The 25,624-nt window shown below is 35.6% G+C and overlaps 1 protein-coding gene across 3 annotated transcripts in view; it reads left to right on the top strand.

Moving 5' to 3' along the window:
• GSK3B (glycogen synthase kinase 3 beta) overlaps positions 1-25,624 on the top strand; it is a 194,137-nt gene that overhangs the window by 117,888 nt on the left and 50,625 nt on the right. For all 3 annotated transcript variants that reach the window (XM_049629429.1, XM_049629428.1, XM_049629430.1), the window contains exons 6-7: positions 2,114-2,220; positions 10,930-11,027. In XM_049629429.1, coding sequence (XP_049485386.1) covers positions 2,114-2,220; positions 10,930-11,027 — 205 coding nt within the window. The remainder of the gene's footprint in view (positions 1-2,113; positions 2,221-10,929; positions 11,028-25,624) is intronic.

The raw sequence follows: 25,624 nt of genomic DNA, 5'->3' as shown, positions 1-25,624 counted from the left end.
TCTGTTCCCACCTCTTTGTAATAGTTTTGTATTAACTTACAGTTTAAATTTTAGGTTTAATATAAGGTATATTTTCCACAGGCTGTCTCTTAAGAGTGTCTTTAAAAAACAAGCACATCTGCTCTGTCAGGAATTCATTCTTAGTCTCACAAGGGTGTGCTCCTTCATACCATCCCCTTTTTACAGTTCACTGATTTCAGACACCTATTGTGGGATTCAGCTCATTTTGCAGGCTATAACTCTTCCCTAAACTATCAGAAAGGCTGAAGGATATTAAATCAAAACTGTTATCTGATGATGGAAACAAAGCACTACTGCTTAATATCTATCTGTAGGACAAACTGTGGAGATCAGTTGAGTATTACTGTCAGAGGGTGTCTTCTGCACTGACAGTGACTGATTACTATGAAGAGACTGTGAGACATCAAGCTCAGTGAAGTTTCTGTTCTCGCTATAGTGTCAGAACACTGTTGCTATGGACCTTTTTATTGGGATATAGAAGTTGTTTTGTTCTAATCTATTTGGAATAGGGATTTCACTTGTATGGTAATAGGTCATTTTTAATAGCTCTGATAAGTAACGAAACTGCCTGTTTTGTTTTTAATAGTTGGTTTGGGCAACTAGAGTTTTCCATACACTTTAGATTCTTAGTGCCAGGTTGATGGTGACTTGAACAAAGCAGTATTATTCTTTCAGTAATTCTTTACTGGATGAAATAAGGCCTGGAAATAGGTTGAAGAGTTGGACTTTCTCAGAACTATTTGTAGTCACTGCATTGGATCCTCTTATCCTTCAAAGGGCAGGAAGTAACAAACAGCCTCACCTGAAGGAGAGAAGGTAGCTTCATCAAGTATTGAGGAAACCTACAGGGTTTCCAATATTACCTTCTTATAGTGAATTTTCTGACTATATAATAGGTATCTATCTTGTTAATAAAAAGAATCCTTTTTTTTTAATTTAGAAAAGTTTTATCAGTTGAGCTGAAAAGGTGTCTTAATTTTCACGCAGCCTAAAAACAAGGATTGATATTATTAATTTATGAAATTGTTGCTCTGTGTCAGTACTGGGGGAGAATATTAAAAAATATACTGCCTCCCACCTTCAAAAGTTGTAATGAAGAAAGAACAGGTTAAGGTAAGAGTTACCATTGACCAGAAATAAATGGAAGAAAAGAAAAATCCAAACTTTGAAACCTTTATGACTATTTTCATTTGTCTCTTCTCTGTTTTCCTACACCATTACCTCAAAGTTTTCCCTTTCTTTGTTACTTACATTCTTAGTATTTTGATTTTGTTGTGTTTGTATTTATTGCCTCTATCTTTGCTGTCATCATATGCCAAAGTAGTCAGCTTCTACAGGTGTTTATTTCAGTGTATCTTCAAATGATCTTGAGAGACATCTCAAAAGAAACTAATTTTAATTTACTTTAATATTTAAAATACATGCCACAAAGTATTTTGGAAGGAAAGTTGGAGTAGAGAACATGTAACTAAACTTCAGACAGCAGAGTTAGAATTTAGAGACCGTGAATCATCTGTGTCCAAAAGTAGAGGGCCTGTATTCTTTATTGGGTAATGTATGTTTAGACAATTAATAAAGGGACCTACATAGTGGAAAAATAAAGTAGATTGGGGTCTGTAAGCCTTGGGATAGTCACTCCGAGGCAGAAGCCAAAGTAAAAGAGAGTGATCAATTTCTGCCAGAAATATATTGGAGAAGTATTCACTCTTATAATCCGTTATTATGCTTTTAGTGGGTGGAGGTACTTCTTTTTCTGCCCTTCCTTTGTATTTTAGAGGTAGTATTCAAGGAAAAGAGGATCACAAGAAATTCAGCATTTATCCTTTTATGACTTTGTCTCTTTTTCCTTAGGTAACAGTTGACAAATGCATTCTTTAAAAGCTACTGTTATTTTTCTTTTTTAAATACTGTTATGTTAAAACTTTGTTTCTTTTGTCAGATAGTTACGTTTTATATTTTCCTTTTTGTATGTTGTGTGAATGGATTGTGTGAATCTTAGATAAATGGTCAGTGTTGTGAATGATAGCATTTAGCTTCTCTTAAGGTTTAGACTTAGTTTAAAGAATTTCTGCTTTTTATTTTTTTTCATTAGTGCAAAGCAGCTGGTCCGAGGAGAACCCAATGTTTCGTATATCTGTTCTCGGTACTATAGGGCACCAGAGTTGATCTTTGGAGCCACTGATTATACCTCTAGTATAGGTAAGTACTGAATATGAATATAATGGCTTGTAATTGTTACTTGTATCTTGTTTTTAGTAATTTAGTATTACTAATCTATACTTTGACTTAAATATAAAAATAAGAGTGACCTAAAGTCTGTTTCTTCTTAAAGACAGATGTACAAAAATGTGTAAAATATTTTAAATTTCAACTTTCAGAATTTAAGATACCTTTACTATTTTATTTTACAGTTTCTATGATTTTTAGAAAAATAAAGCTATTCTTTATGAGTGTGTGGTTCCATTATGATTACATTTGTTTTTAACCTAAAATTTCAAATCATTCGTAAGTATATCTTTTCTTTTTAAAAATTGCAATTCCCCTGAAATACTAACTTCTGAGCTTGATCACTGGTGGAGAATTTACATCCATTATGTTTATGGTGAAAATGATAGGATGGCCATATTGTTGACATTCCTACTAGGCTGTCCCAGTGGGTTATTTAATTTTAAGTCAGGTCACAAAAAATAATTTTGACTTTTTCATTAGTTTGGCTAATGATTCTGATTCTGATTCTGTAGAAGTCTTCACAAAATATCTTTAGTGATAGCATGAATTGAATAGGGACTGTTTGCTTCAGTCTTCAGTGACCTCTTCTACCCCATTTTAGCCCACTAATAGAGAACATAGAGTACCATCAGCTGGACATGAATAGTGAAGCTAAGAAAGGAGAGCAACTTCAGGCTAGGTGTGTAGGTAGAGGTCAGAATTATTTTATTGTTGTATACTACTTCTGAAGAGAATTCCTTAGTCCAAAAACAGAAACAAGAGCATGCAGATTCCAAACAAACCAACCAAAAAAACCAACCATGGTTACAGAAAACTAAGAAAAACCACAATGTGAACAGTTTTTGTCTTTTAATTCAAGTGGAGGGGCGCCTGAGTGGCTCATTTGGTTGAGCATCAAACTCTTGATTTCAGCTCAGGTCATGATCCCAGGGTCATTGGATAGAGCCCTGCTTCAGGCTCCACGTTGAGCTTGGAGCCTGCTTTAGATCCCCCCCTCCCTTCCCCTCCCTCTCCCCTTTGCCCCCCTTCCCCCTTCCTCTCCCTCTGTACCTCTCCCCTGCTTACATGTACACTCTCTCTAAAATTAAAAAAAAAAAAAAAAAGTTTTTAAAGTAGTAATAATAAAAAAATAATACAAGTGGAAATTCTCTGTTGAGCACAGACCTCTGGACAGAAACACATTACCATTTAAAAAAAATGTTTTTTGATGTTTATTTATTTTTGACAGAGAGAGAGAGACAGAGCATGAGCGGGGGAGGGGCAGAGAGAGAGGGAGACACAAAATCTGAAGCAAGCTCCAGGCTCTGTGTTGTCAGCACAGAGCCCGACACGGGGCTCGAACTCACAGACCACGAGATCATGACCTGAGCCAAAGTCGGACGCTCAACCAACAGAGCCACCCAGGCACCACCCCCACATTACCATTTTTATTTTGCCAAAGGACAAAATGCCAAAGAGCAATTTGATTTGTGCCAAGGGGCCCACAGGTTTTACCCACCAATTCTTATGGAAAATAGCTTTGCTCTTTAGGAGCTCTGAAAAGGTCTAGGAAGCCCAGGACCCTTCAGACCATACTTTAAGACTTGTTGCACTGGAGGATAGAGAATACAATGGGTGTGTGTGTGTGTGTAGTGCTGAAAGTTTCATCATGGCTGTGTATGTTAAGGGACAAATGAGAAATAGCAAAAAGGGTATTTTGATTGGAGTAGAACTAGATTTGAGTTCCAGGTTTGTTATGACTTAGTTAAGCTATGAAGTGGAGATTGCTAACAGTTCTGCCTACCTTTCTGAGTGGCTGTGGTGATTAAATACAATGTTAGTGAAAGTACTGTAGAAATGTAAGATGGTATTCACTTGTAGTATTTGTTAACTAGATTCTCCATGAGAGCAAATTTAAGTCTAAGCCCTTTATCTTTGGAAATATCATTGGATTTTCCAGCTGCTTTATATTTTATTCAAATATATGATACTGATCATCTGCATACCAGATATTGGGATGAGTTGTGCCAGGGTCACTGAAAGTAAATGTAGTTTGCTTCTTTTTAAAAAGTCATGACCGTATCATCTGACTCAATAAGGCATGTTTATTATGAACTTGTGACCTGCTTAAGAGTGCCTAGCACTCTTCTATAAAGGTCCATGTGCCTAGCAGTTCTTTGAAATTGTCTCACAAAAGAGGAGCCTTTTAGTCCATTTTCTCTCTTAGGAACCACTTCTCTGGATATTATGAGTACCTGCTTTTCAGTAACCTCCTTTGTATGGCTAAAGCCAGAATCTGACTTTCTAGGCTTAGGACTCACCTCAGCTGAGGTCTTTTGAACCATAATAAACCTAGATTTGACCCCCTCCCCTTTTTTTAAGTTTATTTATTCTGTGTGTGTGTGTGTGTGTGTGAGAGAGAGAGAGAGAGAGAGAGAGAGAGAGAGCGCGCGAGCATGAGCTGGGGAGGGGCAGAGAGAGAGGATCCCACACAGGCTCCGCTGACACAGGGCTTGAACTCATGAACCGTGAGATCATGACTTGAGCCAAAATCAAGAAACAGATACTTAACTGACTGAGCCAGCCAGGAGCCCTGACCTCCCTTTTTAGACTTGGATATTTCCTCTCATGACTCTGGGAGATTTGTAGACAGACAAAAACAAAAATACTTAATAGTGTACTAATGCAGGTACATTTTAGGAATATTTTTAACAGTGTTATTTGAAATGAAAGAGTAGCTGTTTCCAGTTAGAGTATTGTCATGTTTAGATATAACCAGAACTAAAGCTGATGGCTCTGATTATATTGTCTTGCTGAGAAATGGCAGAGAACAAAAGGCTTCTTTAGGACCAGGAATTGAGTTTACAGGCCCTTGAAGAGACAAGTAGCTATTCTTCGATAGTGAGGCAGTTATTCAAGACAGTAATGTCTAGGGGCGCCTGGGTGGCTCAGTCTGTTAAGCACCCGACTTCGACTCAGGTCATGATCCTGCGGTTCCATGGCTTTGAACCCCACATTGGTCTCTCTGCTGTCAATGTGGAGCCCTCTTCAGATTCTCTGTCTCCCTCTCTCTGTCTCCCTCTCTCTGTCCCTCCTCCACCCTCGCATGCATGCATGCTCTCTCTTTCAAAAATAAATAAACATTAAAAAAAAAAAAAAAAAGACAGTACCTTGATTTGGGAATTGAAATTGGATTCCAGGCCTACCTCTGCTACTCAGTAACTTTACCTTGGACAAGTCACTGAACTTTATTGTGCCTTAATTTCCTTTTCTGTGGATTAAGTATGTTAAACTAGGTAGTTTTGAACACTTTAACCAGGAATTAGAGTTAAGTATGAAGAGGAATGCTATTTTGGCTGAAACCCCAAATAACCAGATAAGTCAGTGGGCCAAAACACTTTTCGTGCCTTCTGTTAATTCTGTTTTATTCTCTTTGGAGAATATTATTCATTTGTCCCACGAACTATGAACAGAATAGATTTTGGTATCTCTCAGAAAGTGAATGATAGACCACTGGTGTAGTTGCTACCTAAATCTGTGGCAACCACTAAGCAATAGTATCCCTTAATGGTTTACTCCTTGTCTCCCATATTTGTACCTAAGTCCTGCCTAAGAAGGATGTCTGAGCTCTGAAAAGGTCTAGGAAGCCCAGGACCCTTCAGACCATACTTTAAGACTTGTTGCACTGGAGGATAGAGAATACAATGGGAAAAACCATTTCCCATGGTTTTTAATGAACATTTAATTATTCTTCTGCAATTTTTCCAGCCTTGTCTTCTGAGATGAATTATTCTCTATAGAGGAAAGAAATGAGTGCATATTACCTTCCATCTAGTTACCTAGGTAAAGGTATATTTTTAAACCTAGATCAAGATAAAGCATTTATGTTCATGAAGATATACATCTTTTCCACTTCATTTTAAGAGTTAGTATTACTTGACTTTGAGTGAAGTAAAGTTTTGTTAGCAGGTTTTGATATTTTCTTCATTTAGCAACTATCTGATATATCAAGGAGGGCTCTTTCGGTGTTTGCAAAATAGGTGTCTTGGTTATCATTGCTTAGAACTGGACAAAATCAACTTGAATTTCTTAAATAAAATTGTTGAATCCTTATTTTCCTAGGTCAGTAAAAAGTTAGTCACTGGAGCAGGGATTTCTAATCCCTTTTGATAGTGCATCTAACCACATCAGACCTTTTGAATTATTCGTTGTTCCAATGTCATTGACCATTTTTCTTTCCTGCTAGTAGATGAGAAAGCCCAGCAATGATTTATGTTCATCTCCTAAAGCATTTGATTGTTGGTTCAGACGAAACCCAGGAATCTCAGTATTCCAGAAACTGAAAATTAGCTTTTTCTTGAAGGAAGTCTTAATGGTAGGCATAAATAGAGTAACCATGTAATTTCTTATTTGGTAATACTTTTAAGATAGAAAGGGAATGCTATTAGTAATTATCCCAGGACAGTAAATCTAAACCAGGACTATCTTGGGTAAACCAGTATTGTGTACTTTAAATAATTTTTTGTTAATTAAATTTAGTTATAAATTATTAAAACTTATTTTAAAAGTTTGCTCTCAGGATTGAGGTAAAAGTGAATTATTTTGTCTTGGTTTTTTTTTTTTTTCTTAAAGTATTTTAATTTTACAACAAAATAACTAGCTGGCAGGCTCAGATCTCACATTCCCATCCAAATTTGGACTCTTCCCTCCTTCATTTCTTTTCTCTCCTCAGTTGTAGTTTACATATTTCATTTTCTCTTGGTACTCATTCTGCTTGGTTTCTGACTCTGCTTGCTTTCATATACCTTGATATTCATTCTCACATCTCTTGTTTTCCTTTGTGCTTGTCCTTTGCTATCATGAAGCTCTTCTTTACCCTAACGTCCTTTCACCTGGTACTTTTTTCTTTTTTTTAACATGAAAAATTCATTTATTGAAAAACTAAGTACAGAAAACTTCTAGTTGGCTAAAATAAGCAATGCACAGTTAAATAAACCATCCTCATACCAGATACTATATATAGTCCGCTTCTTACCCAAATTACCACCTGGATATACCATAATAATAACAAAACTTACATATTGAAAATTAATGATTGTATCTCTAATCTTAACCTTGACCTCTTCAAGGATTTCCCTTTTTTTTTTTTTTTGTCCTTTTTTAAAGCTTTTACTTAAATTCCAGTTAACATACAGTGTAATATTAATTTCAGGTGTACAGTATAATGATTCAACACTTCTATACAACATCCAGTGCTCATCACAGCAAGTGCATTCCTTAATCCCCATCATCTACTTAACCCATCCCCCTACCGACTTCCCCTCTGATAACCATCACTTTCTTCTCTATAGTTAAGATTCTGCTTCTTGGCTTGCGTCTGTGTATATTTTTTTTCTCTTTGCTCATTTGTTTCTTAAATTACACATATGAAATCATATGGTATTTCTCATTCGTCAGACTTCGCTTAGCATAACACTCTAGTTCCATCCATGCTGTTGCAGATGGCAAGATTTTGCTCTTTTTTATGGCTAATATTCCATCACATATATACCGTATCTTCTTTTTTTTTTTTTTTAATTTATTTTTTTTTCAACGTTTTTTATTTATTTTGGGGACAGAGAGAGACAGAGCATGAACGGGGGAGGGGCAGAGAGAGAGGGAGACACAGAATCGGAAACAGGCTCCAGGCTCCGAGCCATCAGCCCAGAGCCTGACGCGGGGCTCGAACTCACGGACCGCGAGATCGTGACCTGGCTGAAGCCGGACGCTTAACCGACTGCGCCACCCAGGCGCCCCAATATACCGTATCTTCTTTATCCATTCATTAGTCGATGGTCACTTGGGCTGTTTCCATAATTTAGCTATTGTAGATAATACTGCTATAAACATTGGGGTGTGTGTATCCCTTTGAATTAGGATTTTTGTATTCTTTAGATAAGTACCTAGTACTGCAATTGCTGGGTTGTAGGGTAGCTCTATTTTTTTTTAAAGAACCTCCATACTGTTTTCCAGAATGGCTGTACCAGTTTGCATTCCTACCGATAGTGCAATAGGGTTCCCCTCTCTCCACATCCTTGCCAACACCTTGTGTTGTTGATTTTAGCCATTCTGACAGGTGTGAGGTGAGATATCTCATTGTAGATTTGATTTTTATTTCCCTGATGATGGAGTGATGTTGAGCATCTTTTCATATTGCTTTTAGCCATCGGTTTGTCTTTGGAAAAATGTCTGTTCATGTCTTCTGCCCATTTTTGGTGTGTTGAGTTTGACAAGTTCTTTATAGATCTTGGATACTAACTCTTTATCAGATATGTCATTTGCAGATATCTTCTCCTATTCTGTAGGCTGACGTTTAGTTTTGTTGATTGTTTCCTTCGCTGTGCAGAAGCTTTTTATTTTCATGAATTCCCAATAGTTGATTTTTGCTTTTGTTTCCCTGCCTCGGAGACATATCTAGAAAGAAGTTTCTGTAGCCAGTGTCAGAGAGGTTATTGTCTATATTCTTTTCTAGGATTTTTACGGTTTCAAGTCTTATTTTTATTAAAAAATTTTTTTTAATGTTTATCTTTGAGAGATAGAGAGAGACAGAGTACAAGTGGGGGAGAGGTAGAGAGAGAGAGAGGGACACAGAATCCAAAGCAGGCTCCAGGCTCTGAGCTGTCAACACAGAGCCCGATGCAGGGCTCGAACTCTCAAACCGTGAGCTCATGACCTGAACTGAATTCAGACGTTTAACCGACTGAACTACCCAGGTGCCCCATCAGGTCTTACTTTTAAATCTTTGATCCATTTTGAATTTATTTTTGTGTTTGGTGTAAGAAAGTCAAGTTTCATTATTTTGCGTGTTGCTGTCCAGTTTTCCCAGCACCATTTGTTGAAGAGACTATCTTTTTCCCATTGCATATTCTTCCCTGCTTTATTGAAGATTGACCATATAGTTGTAGATTCTTTTCTGGGTTTTCTGGTCTGTTCTCTTGATCTGTGTGTCTGTTTTTGTGCCAGTACCATACTGTTTTGATCACTACAGCTTTGTAATACAACTTTAAGTCAAGAATTGTGATGCTCCCAACATTGCTTTTCATTTTCAAGGTTGCTTTGGCTATTTGAGCTCTTCTGTGGTTCTGTACAAATTTTAAGATTGTTCTAGCTCTGCAAAAATTGCTTGGTGGTATTTTGATAGGGATTGCATTAAATGTATAGATTGCTTTGGGTAGTATAGACAGTTCAACGGTATTTGTTCTTCTGATCCATGAGCATGAAATGTCTTTCCATTTCTGCTTCCCCCCCCCCCCCCCCCTCAGTGTTTTATAGTTTTCAGAGTACAGGTCTTTCACCTCTTTGGTTAGGTTTATTCCTAGGTATCTTATGGTTTCTGCAGCAATTTTGAATGGAATTGTTTCCTTAATTTCTTTTTCTACTGTTTCATTACTGATGTATAGAAGTGCAACAGATTTCTGGACATTTATTTTGTATCCTGTGAGTTTACTGAATTCGTGTATCAGTTCTAGCAGTTTTTTTAGTTTTGGGTTTTCTATAAGGTGTCATGTATTCTGCAAATACTGAAAGTTTTACTTCTTCCTTGCTGATTTAGGTGCCTTTCATTTCTTTTTTTGTCTGATATCTGAGGCTGGAACTTCCAGTATTGTGTTAAATAACAGTGGTGACAGTGGTCATCCTGTCTTATTCCTGGCCAGAGAGGAAGAGCTCTGTTTTCCCATATTTAGGATGATATTAGCTATGGGTTTTTCATATATGACCTTTATGATGTTGAGGTATGTGTCTCTAAACCTACTTTGTTGAGGGTTTTTATCATGAATGGATGTTGTACTTTGTCAAATGCTTTTTCTGCATCTATTGAAATAACCATATGGTTCTTATCCTTTCTTTTATTAATGTGGTGTATCACATTGATTGATTTGTGAATATTGAACCACCCTTGCAACCCAGAAATAAATCCCACTTGATTGTGTTGAATTTTTTTTTTTTTTTAATGTATTGTTGGGTTCGGTTTGCATCCATGTTCATCAGGGATATTGGCCTGTAGGTCTCTTTTTAATTGGATTCTTTATCTGGTTTTGGTATCAGGGTAATACTGGTCTCATAGAGTAAATTTGGAAGTTTTCCTTCCTTTTCTGTTTTTTGGATTTATGAAATACAATTCATTCCTCTATATATTTGTATTTAAAAATGATAATACATTTAAGCACATTTTCCTGTCAATTGTATTACAACACAGAAGCCAACCATTTAAGGTTTAAAATTTTTTATCCTAATTTGCATTGGCCTAAAACCCTGTGGACAAGAGATTGAACCCTTGTTTGTGGCTGTTCTGTAAGCACTGCTAATGTACAGAGGTAGTGTCACTTTGACTTATTTTAAAGTATGATAAGTAGATAAGCATGCCCTATGTTGGGCTGTAATCCCCTGCCTTGGTTGTTGAAGATTTGAACATCTGATATTTGATAATTAAATAGACTTTACCCCTTTGTTGGAATTTTCTTATCAGCTTTGTTTCCTCTTTGGTAAATTTAACACTTTAGGGATGGTTTGAGGGCTTTCTTCCCTCGGTTTTGGATTCTACACTTTTTTGCTTGTGTTATTTATTCTGGGATCAATGTGAAATTAGAACATGTATACAAATAGTTTCCAATGCATCTTAAGCTACACGCATTACTAACTCTTGTTTTCTCTTTTCTACAGACGTATGGTCTGCAGGTTGTGTGTTGGCTGAGCTGTTGCTAGGACAACCAATATTTCCAGGGGACAGTGGTGTGGATCAGTTGGTGGAAATAATCAAGGTGAGAATTTGAATCAGAGTTTTTGAATGCAGTGAATTTTTTTGTTATTCTTTTTTTTTTTTTTTAATTTTTTTTTTTTTCAACGTTTTTTATTTATTTTTGGGACAGAGAGAGACAGAGCATGAAGGGGGGAGGGGCAGAGAGAGAGGGAGACACAGAATCGGAAACAGGCTCCAGGCTCCGAGCCATCAGCCCAGAGCCTGACGCGGGGCTCGAACTCACGGACCGCGAGATCGTGACCTGGCTGAAGTCGGACGCCTAACCGACTGCGCCACCCAGGCGCCCCATGTTATTCTAAGACTCCATATCACAAACACCCAGGGAAAACTTCACAAATGGAAAAGATCACATAACAGGGTCAGGTATAGAGGAAGTATAAGAACACAGCCTTTTGGTTTCTAATTGAGTTATTTTTTTGTTATATGATCCTATAAAAGGTATTTTAGATATATCGTATGCATAAAACAAGGATATATCTGTTATTTAAAGTACTCAAAAGCCTTAAGATCACTAAAATGTATATACACCAAATAAAAGCATAAGTTATGTGTATTTTTGCTCGCCATGTCCTGTCTGTTGAGCACATGATGCTTGTATTTTTTTCAATATATGTAAATATCAACATGTACAAACAGAGCATTGATAGAAGTAGAATTTTGACTTATGGGCTTAATATAATTTTAATTATTAGATCTTATCAGCACTTTTATTACCAACACTAGATTTAAAATATTACTATCTTGGAATTAATATTGTGTCTTAAGAACAGTAGGGCTGAGATTTTAATTGAGTTTTTAAATGTAATTTTTAAGAGTTTTTAATATTTGAGACCTTAAATTTCCCACCCCCTTTAAAAAAAATCTAGTGTCTATATATTTACACCACTAGATAGCTTCATTCTAAGGTTACAGTTTGTTCAAAGCAGCAGTACCTGCTGTCTTTTGGGTTTTAATCTTGATTTTCTAAATATTTCTTAAAAATGTAAAATTGAAAATCTCCCCAGGGGTCTTGTAGTTCAACTCTCCAATCAGTGAAAGAACCATCTTACTTACATTCCTGACAGGATGGATTTGCAGTGTTTCCTTAAAGACTTCCAATATCAAATCACTACTTTGGAACCCAATCTGCTTTGTATCTAGATAGCTTGAATTTAGTTTTTATTTGCTTAGCCATAACTCCTCAGTAGCTTTTACCAGTTGTTCACAGAACTATGATTGTTACTTAAAAATCCTTGCGTTTCATTCTATAAAAATATGTTACTTTTGATAAGGTGATTTTGTGAGTATGGTTGAAGAGACTACTGTGTGATCAAGAATATTCTTAACTATCCATATTTTTTATGATTTACACCTGAAACCTCTGTGGTATATGCAGTCTTTTTTGGGTAACCATCTTTCAGTTCCACATTAAATTTTAACCTTTGTTCAGCAGATCTGCTCCTTTCTGATTCTCACATTACACTCAGATCTGAGTTCAAATAATTTGGTCTTTTTTGTTTCAGAAAAGTTCATTCCCCATTATTCAAATTAATATTCCAATACAGGGTTTGGCAAACTTTTTCTTTGGAGGGCTAGATACAATATTTTAGGCTTAGTGGGCTAAAACACAAATCAAGGATGTCATAGAGATAGGCAAGAAGAGAAAACAAATTTCTTCAAGTTTTTCATCGAGGAACATCAAAATATATTAATAATTGAGTATAGTTTTTTTTTTGTAATACAAGGCTACTAATTAGAGGAATGGAGTTCTTTTAGAGGAATGGGGTTCTTTTGAGGGAGGGCTATAACATTTCTCTTCATTGGAGTTAAAAGTTAGTATTCCCTATCATCAAATTGATATCTGTGTCATCAAAATGATTATTTGTAAAATCAGTTCTTAGTTCATAGACCACAAAAACAAGAGTTTGGGCCTTAGTTCGACCATACTATAGTGCAGTCATTCAGCATTTCTTTTATCCCCAGGTTTTCACTTGATGTACTTGAGCTCACCATACTATAATTCTCTGGGCATATTGCTATTCTATTTGTCATTTATGTTTAGCTTATTAGAATTATGTCATTTTCCTATGGATTATAGTTTAGAATCTTGTGATAATTTATTCTGTTTGTCATTGATTTCAGTTCATATACGATACAAATGAAATTAGTCATGAAGCTAAGTGGCCTTCTGTAATAAGTCCCTGTCTCATGCTTGCCATCATATCTTATAAATCTTTGTATCTAGAGCTTTTCTTATCACCACCATTATGGTCCTTTTAATTCATTTTTCACCTAGTATTGGTTTGTGCTTATTTAATAGATTTTAGTAGAAACTGTTACTTTGTTATTTATTGATGGTTTAAGACTTTTCATTTTCATATAGGGCTTATTTGTTTAAGTGTTAGTTAATCAATTTGTAGTTGTAGGCCAACTCTGAAATATGTGTTGTCTTGTCATCTTGCATTTGTATGTAAGGAACATAGTCACAACCCTACTGTAGTTCCACGATCACTGTCTATAGATGTTTTGAAGGTGATATGAGATAAAGGAATTAGGATCCCGGGGCACTTTGGAATATCCAGCTTCTTGATCCCTTTTACAGTTTTAAGCATAAAGACCCTGTACTAGTTTACTACCTACTTGGTGACCTGAAGTTATATATTACATTGAGATTAATAGACATTGTGTTGTGGTATGTGTGAGTAGTATGTACTAAATCTTACTGCCTGGAGGTTAATAAGCATTGTATAGGTTTTGTGTATGTGTTTAATATAGCTCTAAAATCTTGTTGATCTTGTATATTTGTTTGCTAAATATTGGATATCCGTGATGTTTCATTGACATAAAAATTCATAACTAATTCTGATGTAACTTCTCTAGTTTTCCTGATCTAAGTTGTAAATCAGAAAACAAGTTGTGTTGGTTAGCCTTTAAAGTTAAATGTTATTAAACACATTTTATAGTTTAAACAGATATTGTCAGTATTGCTAATCAGGGCTTCAAGAATAGATTTGAGGGGTGCCTAGGTGGCTCAGTTGGTTGAGTGTCCAACTTCGGCTCAGGTCATGATCTCGTGGTTCATGAGTTCAAGCCCCCACATTGGGCTCTGTGCTGATGCCTCAGAGCCTGGAGCCTGTTTCAGATTCTGTGTCTCCCTCTCTCTCTGTTCCTCCCCTGCTCGTGTTCACACACTCCCTCTCTCTCAAAAATAAATAAAAACATTTTTAAAAAATTTAAAAAGAAGAATAGATTTGAATTTTCTATGAAAGTGATCTTATAGGTGCCCAATTCATTTCTCAGTTTTTTTGAGATAATATAGTAATGAATCCTTATGATAATTAGGGGATCTTTAAAAATCTGTTCTTTTCTATTTTCTCCCTTTAAAATTTTATGATTGCTTTGAGTATCTGGAGGTAGCTGACCGCCAGTAAAATAAATACTCTTCTCTCAGGATTTGAGTTTATGCAAAAAATGAACAATCATACAGCAAATTTCATATATTTTATATGTGATAGACTTGCCACATTATTTTATAATGAATAGGGACTTTCTTTATCATTATGTTTTATTAGCCAATGGCATCAAAATAGTTTTCAATAAAGATTTAAGTTGAATTAAGCTGCAAGACCATTGTTCATTCATGAATTTGGAATTATCTAGGAATTAATAAGAAAAGTTGTGATTGTTGTATGTGTTGTTTATTAAATTTTGTTGACTCAGATGCTCATACCAGTAATTTGTAGCATGAGTAACAGAGTTTTATAAACTGAGCTAACTTCATCTCTCTCTTTTTTTTTAATATTTATTTTTGAAAGAGAGAGAGTGCATGCATGCAAGCAGTGAAGGGGGCAGAGAGAGAGATCTCCTCTTTCCCTACCTTCTAATAAGAAGACTTTTATAAAATATTTAGAATAAATCCAAGTATGTTATCTTCAAATAAGTTAAAAGTATAAAGGAAAATGGAATTGAAAGTCTTGAAAAATCATTTCTAAGCGTGAAGAACACTTTCTGAGGTTGGTTTCATACATAGGACCATTAGATCAGCAATTCATTATGCCAGTTAATTTCTGAATATCAAGAAATGCTTGGATCTTCAAAATACTTATAAAAAGAGAAATTCTGTCAAGAACTTCTCAGTTAAGATTTTTTTCCCCGTCAAATTCCTCCTTAATATACTACTTAAGATAAGTTCAAGAAATATCTCCTGTCAGGAGGAGGGGGTTGTTCAGTGTCTGACTTCAGCTCAGGTCATGATCTCATGGTTCGTGGGTTCAACCCCCACATCAGACTTTGTGCTGACAGCTCAGAGCCTTGTGCCTGCAGATTCTGTGTCTCCCTCTCTATTTCTCCCCTGCTTGCACTCTGTTTCTCTCTCTCTCAAAAATAAATAATAAAAAAAAAAGAGAGAAAAATATCTGATGTGGTTTCAGCTATCTGATAAAAAATACAATATTTGGGGAAAATCTCTACCAGGAGTTTCACAAACACAGGTTCCGTGACATAGCATTGTCCTTTGGCACCTCTGCTGTCAGTCATAGCAGTAGAATTCTTTAGAAAAGAGTCTTCTGAAGACTTGGAGAAGGTAGTTTTTTATTAATGCCAATTACTTGTTTTATAATTATACTGTATTTTCCATGCTCAGTTCAGGAGACTGAGAATACACAGACACACAAATACAAAGAAAAGAACAAAAGCAGTTACAGTTCTGGCACATCATGAAAAACAACTTCTATAAATATTTTGATATCCTTTTCTGGACGTATATATGTTTAAACAAAAATGCCATCTGTTTTGTAGACTTTTTTTTTTTACCAAATAACTCATTTCATTTCTCACAAGAAGTATATTTTGACTAAGTGACTTTTAAAAATGCGTAGATTCTATTGTATGATTATATTCTGAATTACATAATTGGTTTTGAAAAGAATAGCATAATGAAGGCAATGCGATATGTTATTTCCTTGAAAAGAAATTACATGATATTTTTGGCTTCTCAAAGATTTGATTATTACATTATATAAATGACAAATTTACCCATACTCCCCAAATGGATTGAAGTTGAAGCAATCTCTGAAGCTCTGAACCTGGAAGTGCTGTAAATTTTACTAATAGTTTCTTATCCCCCTCCGAATTCTAAACTATAAATTTCAAGTAAGGAAAGGTGAACTTCAGTGCAGAGCTCAGTTTCTGGATTATAATATTACAAGAGGCTCCTGGATGGCTGAGTTGGTTAAGCATCCAACTCTTGATTTTGGCCCAGGTCATGATCTTATGGTTTGTAAGAACAAGCCCCGTGTTGGGCTCTGTGCTGACAGAGCGGAGCCTGCTTCGGATTCGTTCTCTCTTCTCTCTCTCTCTCTCTCTCTCTCTCTCTCCCCCCCCCCCGCCTGTTCCCCTCCCCCTCCCCCTCACTGGTCTCTCTCTAAATAAATATTAAAAAATAAAATATTGGGGCGCCTGGGTGGCTCAGTCGTTTAAGTGTCTGACTTCAACTCAGGTCATGATCTCACAGTTTGTGAGTTCGAGCCCTGCATCCGGCTCTGTGCTGACAGCTCAGAGCCTGGAGCCTGCTTCGGATTCTGTGTCTCCCTGTCTCTGCCCCTCCCCTGCTTGTGTTCTGTCTCTCTGTCTCTAAAATAAAGAAACATTTTTAAAAAATAAAAAATATCTCAAAAAACTAAAAGTTTGGAAGAAACCAATTACTGTGTAGAATTTCAAATTTTAAATGAATTAATGTTCCTAAAGATATCCTTTTATTTATTACATAAATGTTTACTTATGCTTTGTAATAATTTGGCCATTGCTCCCTAATGGAAGAGTTTTAGAGCAGAATTGGTCAGAGTCCTATTTCTTGATAGAATTTCAATGGGGCTTCCATAGTTTTAGTAGCTAGCCTTTTAAATTTGGATATATTTCTTTTAGAAAAACACGACATTAAACATATAGATACTTAAATTATTTGCAGTAATAAAATTATTGTAAGGCAATTAAAGTTGATTTATCTTATAAAACAACTTTACTAAATTGTTTAATTTCTCTTAGCAATAATTACTGTTTAGATATCTGTGTAGGTAGCTCTTCCATAGATAAGAGCTAATAAAATCTTTCCTCAAGTAGAAGCATTATTTGAGAAATTTGAAAATAGGAAACAGTAAGATACAAATAATCTTTTGATTATGGGATTACAGCTAAGTAGGTGGACCTCATTTCTTATGCCTGTACGTAGAGAAAGATTTAGAAGGAAAAAGATTTAGCAGTGGAGAGTGGGATTAAGGGAAGAGGGAAAGGAGAAGGTTTTCACTCTTTATTGTTCTGTGATGTTGATTTTTTGAAACAATTGTTATTTTTTTGCAGTCACAGAAACTAGGAAAACAGATGTTTTCAATTGTGCTGGAATCTTTTGTCAGTAAACAAAAACAGTTAAGAGAACCCATTTTGTTATAAATGTTTGTCTAAACAGTTGTTTTCCTGGTCTTCCAGCTTGACTGATGGTTGTAATATAATTTAGACAAAGAGATCAGTGATTTCTTGGTTCCTCAAAATCTGCATTTTCAAATATTGGGAAACTACTGCTAATCACAAAAGCTGCCACTCGTTGAGACTTTACTCTGCACCAGCCACTGAGCTAAACACTTTACATACATTACTACATCAACCCTTACATTAATCCTAGGAAGATGATGATGATGATGATGATGATGATGATGGTGGTGGTGGTGGTGGTGATGGTGATTGTTACGATGATTACCACCACCATATCCAGGAGAAGTTAGATGATAGAAAAATTCTATCTGATTCATCTTTAGCTAAATTGGTGTCCTCTGCTTATAGAATTTTATAGCTCTGGGGGAAAAGTATGATCCTTAATTTTAACTTGATATCCAGAACCAATTGAGTCATATTTATCATATATTACTGTTAAAAAAAGAAACGTGACCACAAACTAAAGGAAAAAGCTCCTAAATTTTATTGTGATGAATACACCAAATCAGTTTGAGATGTCTTTGGACTAGGTCTAATTGTGCTTCATCTAAAGGAATCAAAGTTACAATGGTGGATTTCTTTGCTTTCAAGTATAGCTCAACCTTAACTTTCACCATCTTTGTTTAGCAAACGTTTTAGATTTTCAGTTATCCTATTCCCATATTATGGCTTGTTCAACACCTATGTGTGTACACTCTCCTTTGCTGGCCTAACACTCTATCAAATAGTCTCTCATTCAGAGCTTTAAGATATTAATTAAATCAGAGTTTAAGAAGTATGAAAGGTACTTATTTTCCTAAGATTTTTGATGGATCCGTGATGTGTCTTTACTAATATGCATTTGGAGTTTAAAACTATGTTACCTGGTAAAATTTCTTATGTAATAGAGCTCTTTTGTTGTTAACAGACTGCAGGGACAATATATTAAACTTAATTCTGTCTTCTTTTTCCACTTTCCAGAACATGTAAGTACACCCCATTATACATTGTGGTATACACTTTTACTTGTGTGTGTGTGTATAAATATATATATACATATATATATATAATATGTAATATATAGAGTATTTGCTTAATTCATTTTTTATTGTTTAAATTTTTCCATGTTTGTTACTGACCAGAGCAGCAACTTTTAATAACTTTTGGATCATGGACCACTTTGAAAATCTGATTCTAGCAGTGGACTCTCCTCCAGAAAAATGCGTACATACCAGAATTTTACATATAATTTCGGGTGATTCTTGAGCTTTCTAAGCTCATTCAGGAACCGTAGGTTAAATATCCCTAAGCTAGTGCAAGGAACTATGGTTACGCTTTGTAGTAACCGCCTGCAGTGTAGGTATTACACATACAATATGATGTAAACATTTTTTGAAGTAAGTGAATGGATAAAGAAGGCATTAAAGTAATTATTTTAATGTATTGCTCATCTGCCTTTTTACATTAAATAATGTTTTCCATAGACCAGAAGAAGCATCCGTTTTAACTTACTACTATGAAATTTTACTGGCTATATAGTAACTTACTCATAGTTGGCTAAATCTCTGTACACTATGGGTATGTGTGCCCAGGCATAGAAAGTGGCTTCCTGGCAATGTGACCTGGTTCATCTTTTGACTTAAGAATAATGGCATTCATTTGAAATCTTTTACTTTCTCCAAAACAACCAGTGTAGGATCATTTAATAAGTTGCCAGTATATGTTTTATTTAAAGAGATATTTTCACACAAATGAAGTTTCATGACATTGTCACCTCAAAACTAATTTACTGGTAGTCCTTTTGTAGAATCTGAGTCAAAAGACCATTCATAGGATTACTCTTCTTGGGATATAGTACCCTTTACTTATCAACTGCACATTCTTTTGCACAGTTGCATTATTTGTGTTTGGCATAATCTCTAAAGTATGTAAAGGGGCAGGTGAGAGATGGGACAGGGAGAGAAATCTGTCAAGTTAACAGTATTCATAGTCCAGACCCTGATTTCAAGACTGATGTTTTTACTGAGAAGAACTCTGTGTTTCCTTTTTAAGCAAAAGGTTAGAAGTTTTGAGAGCAATGATTCTTAACAGCTGAGCTGTGAAAAAAATATGAAGAAACTCTGGAATCATGGAGAGGGTTTATAGTTTATAAAAGCATACTAAATGCTATATCATATTCATAAAACACAGGCTGTGTTTTATTGATATATATGGTACAAGGAAAACATGAAAAAATCTTGGTTGATTATGTTACAAAGAACTATAGTGTTAGTGATTCTCGAAGCAAGAGTTGGATGTTGTGTGAATAAAATGCTTACATACTCAAAGAGGGTGTGCTATTTTTTTAAGTTTTTTTTTTTTTTCTATGTTTATTTATGTCTGAGAGAGAGACTGAGGAGGGGAGGGGCAGAAAGAGAGAGACACACAGAATCCAAAGCAGGCTCCAGGCTCTCAGCTGTCAGCACAGAGCCCGACGTGGGGCTCAAACCCACAAACCATGAGATCATGACCCAAGCTTAGTTGGACACTTAACCGACTGAGCAACCCAGGCGCCACAGGGGGTGTGCTATTTTTAAAGTTAAAAAAATAAAGTGGTTTCTTTTTTTTTCTTTTTTTTTTTTTTTATGAACAGATTCTGATACCACCCCCAACACACACACACAAACACACCCCTGCCACCCCTTTCTATTTTTATACTTCTTTGTTGAGCATACTACTTCAGTTGAGATTCACCCAGAAAAAAAGGTCTTTTGATGCCTGTGAATATGTATCAGCCAAGAATGACTGTTTTACTTACATTCAGTAGTTTGCAAAACAATAGTTCCCTTTTTAGGGGGAAGGAGGAGAACTTATTTCCAAGTACAAAGTTTTATTCAAGAAATAAAGAACGAGGGTCAAAACGGTCTTTAAAAAGGAGAATGAAATGGAGGAATTGTACTTCCCATTTTAGAAATTTATTATGTAGCTGTAGTTATCAAGACAAGTACATACACAATGGGATAGTATTTGGCCATAAGAAAGAAGGAAATCTGCCATTTTAGAACATGGAGGGACGTTGAGGGCATTATCCCAACTGAGATAAGCCTGACAGAGAAAGACAAATACTGCATGGTATCAATTATATGTAAAATCCAAAAAAAAAAAGAAAGAAAAAAGTCTAAGTCTAGAAATAGAGAGTAGACAAGTATTTGCCAAGGGCTGGGGAGTGGGGGAAAATGAGGAAAGGCTGCAAAGGGTACACTTTCAGCTGTAAGATGAGTAAGGTCTGAGGATCTAATGTAAAATATGGCAACTATAGTTGATAACACTGTATTATTTCATTGAAATTGGGAAAGAGAGTAGAACTTAAATGTTCTCACCAAAAGAAAAATGTGTGATGATGGAGATGTTACTTAACTAGATGGTGGGAATCCTTTCACAGTGTATATGCACATCAAATCACTACGTTGTATATTTTATGCTTTAAAAAAAAAAAAAAAAAGGACATGGTGATACAAGTATAACTCTACAGATCAAATAGGATTGAGAGTCCAGAAGTAAACCTTTACATTTATGGTCATTTGGTATATGACAGGGGTTCCAAGGCAATTCAGTGGGGAAAGTATAGTCTTTTTAGAGCTTAGAACTGAATATCCATACACAAAAGAGTGAGAGGTTGAACTGCTACCTCATACCATATTATAAAAATTAACTCAAAATCAATCAAAGACCTAAATGCAAGAGCCAAAACTGTAAAACTCTTAGAAGGAAATCTTTGTGACCCTCAATTAAGCAGTGGTTCCTTAGATATGACAGGAGGCACAAGTGATAATAGAAAAAGTAGATACATTGAAATTCATCAAAATTAAAAACTGTTGTGTTTCAAAAAAGTTAAAAACCCACAAAATGGCAGAAAATTTTTACAAATCATATATATTATAAAGGACATATCTAGAATATATAAGGAACTCCTAACAACTCAACAATAAAGACAGCCCAATAAAAAATGGGGAAAGGGTTTGAATAAACATTTCTCTAACGAGATACCTATGGCCAGGAAGCACAAGATGCTTAACATCACTACTCATTAGAGAAATGCAAATTAGTACCACAATGAATACTACATCACATTCACTAGGATGGCTAGAATAAAAAGACAAACAATAGCTAGTGTTGAAGATCTGGAGAAATTGAAACACTCATGCATTGCTGGTGGGATTGTAAAATGGTGCAAACCAAAAATGGTTTGTATATGTTAACTATGTTTAAAATATTAAACATAGAATGGCCATATGACCTGGCAATTCCATTCATAGGTCTGTATCTCAGAAAGTTGAAAACACATGTCCACACCTGTGTTTGTACATGTGTACAAACTTGTATATACTTGTTTATAGTAGCATTATTTATAGCCAAAAAGTAGAAACATTTTAAATGTCCATCAGCTAATGAACAGATAAAATGTCAAGCACAAAAATCCACATGTTATATGATTCCATTTGTATGAAATGTTCAGAATAAATATCTATAAAGACAGAAAGATTAGTGGTTGTCAGGAGCTGGGAGGAGTGGGGATGAGAGTGATTGTTCTTAGGTACAGGATTTCATTTTGAGGTAAAGAACATATTATAAAATTAGATGGCAGTGATTGTTGTACACCTCTGGGAATATACTAACAAACCACTGAGTTATATAGGAGTGAATTTTATGATATCTGAAGCATATCTCAATAACGACATTTTTTAAAAAGATAAGAATGAGTGCATCTACTTATGAAACTATTGATTGATAAGGTAGCTTTGTTGTTACTCTGATCATATTTTTGCAAAGGACTCTAGATGACTTCTCATATTTATCCATCTACCCCCTGGCACCTGATCAACTGACAGATGGTACAAGAGTGAATGGACTAGAGCATGGAGACATAAAGGAACCCTCCTACACTAGCTCACCTTCCCTAGGCTGAAAATTTAAACTAGCCAAATCGTATAGTTTTGTTCAAATAACATGACAACTTGCTGCCCTTTTCAGTGAAATTCCTAATGGAATTTAAAAATTTGTACTGCTATTACAGCTTTTTATTCCTTGCCTTTTGGAAATTGGAAGAAAACCCTAAGAGAGAAACATTGCACCATAAAGACAAGGGTTTCTTATATGAAAATTTCAATCATATATTATAGGGAAGAGGCAGATATTGGATAAAATCTACATAAGTTTTCTGGGAGTGCAAATGTAAAGTAGTAATTCCAATGTCATTAGAATACTGATAGTTTGAAATAGAATAGCTCAGTGACATGTTTTCTAGTTTTAGAGACATTTGTCAAGCTTATGGTGTAGGCAGCCAAACCTGAGAGTTATCCAAACTGGAAAACAGTTCTTTTTTGCAGAAAAGAAGTGAAGATGTTTGATTGTTCAGCCATGCTACATATAATCTCTCTTGCCTCTAGGTTATTCAATTTTTATACACTTATTTAAAAAGCTTTATTATATAATAGGCCTGGCCATGCGCCCCTTTAGTCTTTCAGGGAGCATACCACTTAAACTACTACTAATGTTTTTATTAGGTGCTGGGCTAGAACACAGAGAGTCCTTGCTCTCAAGGAATTCAGAGACTAAGAGGAAGGGGGGAATAACTGAGGGCAATGGAGTAAGGTGGGTATTACCCAGAAGTCTGGGCAGAGTACAAAGGCAGCATTGTATTTGGAGGGAGTGCTCTCTGGAAAGGTATCATGGGACAAGTAACTCTTGAGCTGAATCTTGAAGCAAGGAAAGGTATTCACCTTTTTAGAGGACCCTTTAGAAGGAAATAGAGGACATGTGCGTGAATTTGGGCAAAGACGCTTAGTAAAATTGGGTCTGTTACATGTTTATGGTTTGAACTTAAGGTTCTGAATGGTGGGTATACTAGGATAGGAATTTACTGGGACAGAGAAGGCTGGAGCTATGGGCCATCGCCAGACCACATTAGCTTGTAGGTAGTAGGAAGCCACTGCAGGATTTTAAGCAGAAGAGTAAAAACTGTAATAGGATTTCTTTTACTTCACCCTTGCTGTTAAGGCTGCACATGCAGCATTCTGCTGCTGAAGTTTGGCGACCTCTGCTGTTGAGCTATTAAAAATAAAGCTGTGAAAGAACTGCTTATCATACTTTAGTCAGATGATTCTTGGCTTTCTTTCTTTGAAGAAATAAATAACAAGTCCTCATTTGATATTTATCAGTGTCTGGGTACATATGTAGCTAAATGAGAAAATGGTACAACAAATGTGGATGGGCCTGGGTGCAAATGAAGTGATTGATTTAATCATGAACAGCATTCCCAACCCAATGTGGCCGACTAATCTCTGATTTTTTGGATCCTTTCACCACCTTACCTGTCGTGATCTAGGATGGTGGGCCAAACAAAAGGTGTTTTTTTACAGTAAATGGAGAGGTCTTATTCTAATAATAGATAACAGAATACATATACTCTTAACAGTAGTGTGATAATTTTTAACATCTCCCCTCCCCCCTTTTTTAATTGTGTGAACTATCATACTTACAGAAAGTACATAAAACATTTATGTGTAGTTTCATTTCCTTTAAGTCATGGCAGAACTCAGTTTTTAGGAAACCCAGAAAGAGTTATTTTTTTTCTTACCGTATGTCCTTAATCTAAAAGTTTTGGAGAAAAATATTTTTCTATCTTTTAAAATTCAAGGGAATTTTAAAGAGTTGATAAGATTCATTTCAAACATTCTTTTTTAATCTATCAAATGAAAAGGCTCAGTTTATATAATTTGAAAAATTCCAACTATATAATTGAGGTGGAGTAAATCAGGTAGAAATATACTCCTAATAGCGTATCAGGTAGAAATATATACTCTGTATATAATAAAACTGAATATAAAACCTAAAGATATACTCAAATAGAAATAGGATAGTCAGTTAAATGTCCTCTGTGTTTATTGTATTGATTGCAGATAGTGATGCTTTTAGAATCTTTGCTCTTCATAATTTGTCATTTACCTTTCAGCCTGTAACATTGCTGTCCCTCCATTATCCAGTTCTTAGTCTCTGTTCCTATTCAGCTGTTACTCTTATCCAAATCAGGCTGTTTTCCACTTCACACCTATCATGCATAGAATGCGCATCTGACTCATTTGCTTCCTAGACTCTTTAAGTAGAGTCAGCTCTTGTCTCTCCTTCCAGAACTCTTTCCTGAACCCCCTCCCCTTCCTCTAGAGCAGGGTAGCACTTTCATCTCACACATGTATCTACGCTTATTTTGTTGTACTGATCTTTGCTGATTGTAGAAGTCTCTCTGCCCTACAGCTCTTTGAAGATAGGAACTCAATAAATGTTTTGAATGAATGAATGACTTAAGAGGCTGAGCACAAAATTTTAAATGCCTCTTGATTGTCTTACCTTTGCTTTCTTTAAATATTTATTTTGAGAGAGAGAGAGCACACGTGTGCTTGCAGGAGGGGGACAGAGGATTTGAAGCGGGCTCTGTGCTAACAGGAGAGAGTCCAAAGCAGGGCTTGAACTCCCTAACAATGAGATCGTGACCTGAGCCAAAGTCAGACACTTAACTGACTGAACTACCCAGGAGCCCCATACCTTTGCTTTCTTAAAGACCATGTATATATTATATATAAAATAATTCTGTAGAGTTTGGTACCTACTCTGACACTTTAGATGCTGGCCTTAACAGAGGATAAGGATAAGCATCTGGTTATATTTAGTGTAGTAAATGTATCACAAATTACATAGTGGTCTGTTTTACTTTTCAAGTCAACATCATCCAGGTGTAATTTACATAAAATGTAGCTGTTATAAGTATATAGTTTAATAAGCTTAGACAAATATATATAACCATGTCCAGGTCAAGATTTAGAACATTTCCGTCACCCCAAAAGTGTTCCTGTGTACAGCCTGGGCTGAGTAAATATTCCAGCGTATGCCAGGCAAACCAAGACAGTTGATCCTTCTCTTCATGCACCTTCGCAGTTAGTTCCCCATCTTCTGTCTCAGATGACCATTGGTCTGCTTTCTTTCAGTACAGATTTGTTTTTCTTGTCTATAATTTATTATGAATGTATGTTTCTTTTTATCTTTTTTTGCTCAACATCATGTTCTTGAGATTCATCAGTGTTGTTGCTTATATCACCTGTTTTTTCCATTTTATGCTGAGGTATA

This window comes from Panthera uncia, chromosome C2 (genome assembly GCF_023721935.1).
Source record: "Panthera uncia isolate 11264 chromosome C2, Puncia_PCG_1.0, whole genome shotgun sequence".
NCBI classification, from domain to species: domain Eukaryota; kingdom Metazoa; phylum Chordata; class Mammalia; order Carnivora; family Felidae; genus Panthera; species Panthera uncia.
The sequence above is the reverse complement of the archived record's forward strand: the minus strand, read 5'-3'. Positions and strand labels throughout refer to the sequence as shown.